Source organism: Myotis davidii, unplaced genomic scaffold (genome assembly GCF_000327345.1).
Source record: "Myotis davidii unplaced genomic scaffold, ASM32734v1 scaffold609, whole genome shotgun sequence".
Classification (NCBI taxonomy): Eukaryota; Metazoa; Chordata; class Mammalia; order Chiroptera; family Vespertilionidae; genus Myotis; species Myotis davidii.
Window position 1 is genome coordinate 1,533,265 of NW_006300164.1, and position 717 is coordinate 1,533,981.

Sequence of the window (717 nt, forward strand, 5' to 3'; positions counted from 1 at the left end):
CATCACCCCCTCCCCCGCTCCGGCCTCACCTCTCTGCATCTCCCGGGCGAGCTGGGCCAGCTGCAGCAGGGCGGGCACGCGGGCTCCCGGGTCCTGCCTCAGGATGGCCTCCACGGACACACGCCCGCCGCTCAGGCGGAAGTTGAAGTCGCCAAACCAGAAGACCCCGTCAAAGCGGGTGGTGACGTCCGCTGGGCACAGGCCAGAAAGCGCATGAGCCCAGCCTTCCCCACGCAGGAGCCGCGGTGACGGGATCGGTCCCTGTCCCCTGCCCCCATCTGCCTCCATCAACTCCCCAAGCACAGGGCGGAGATGCCTGCTGGGGAGGGAGCACCGTGGGGCCCGCTCACCTGCGTCCGAGCGGTAGGGGCAGGTGTCCGGCACATTCTTGGGCAGCGCGAGGCCCTGGATGGTTTTGCTGTAGTCCAGCAGCCTCTCGCTGACCTTCCCGTCTCCGGCTGCAGGGATGGGGGGTAAGGGGGAGCCCCGAGGGGCAGGGCTGGCTCAGGGCTGGACACGGGTCAGTGAGGGTAGAGACCCCGCAGCAGCAGGGCCCACAGTGAAGCCCCTGCAGGAGGTGGCACTGTCAGGGCCTCTCAGTCGGGGCTGCAGGTCAGGGCGGCCACACAGAGGCACCCGGCACCCAGCACCCCGCCTCCCGGTCGGGCATTCAGTGTCCCCACACGACGCCTGGGTCGGGGCAGGTGACTCACAGGT

General features: G+C 69.7%; 1 protein-coding gene across 1 annotated transcript in view; it reads right to left on the reverse strand.

Annotated features, from left to right (window-relative positions):
* Nucleotides 1-697, reverse strand: part of INPP5E (inositol polyphosphate-5-phosphatase E) — a 7,003-nt gene extending 6,306 nt beyond the window's left edge. Inside the window, exons 1-2 of the mRNA XM_006776523.2 lie at nt 351-697; nt 30-191 (exon numbers count right to left, since the gene is read on the reverse strand). Coding sequence (XP_006776586.1) covers nt 30-39 — 10 coding nt within the window. The 5' untranslated portion in view covers nt 40-191; nt 351-697. The remainder of the gene's footprint in view (nt 1-29; nt 192-350) is intronic.
* Between the last annotated feature and the right edge of the window lie 20 nt (nt 698-717).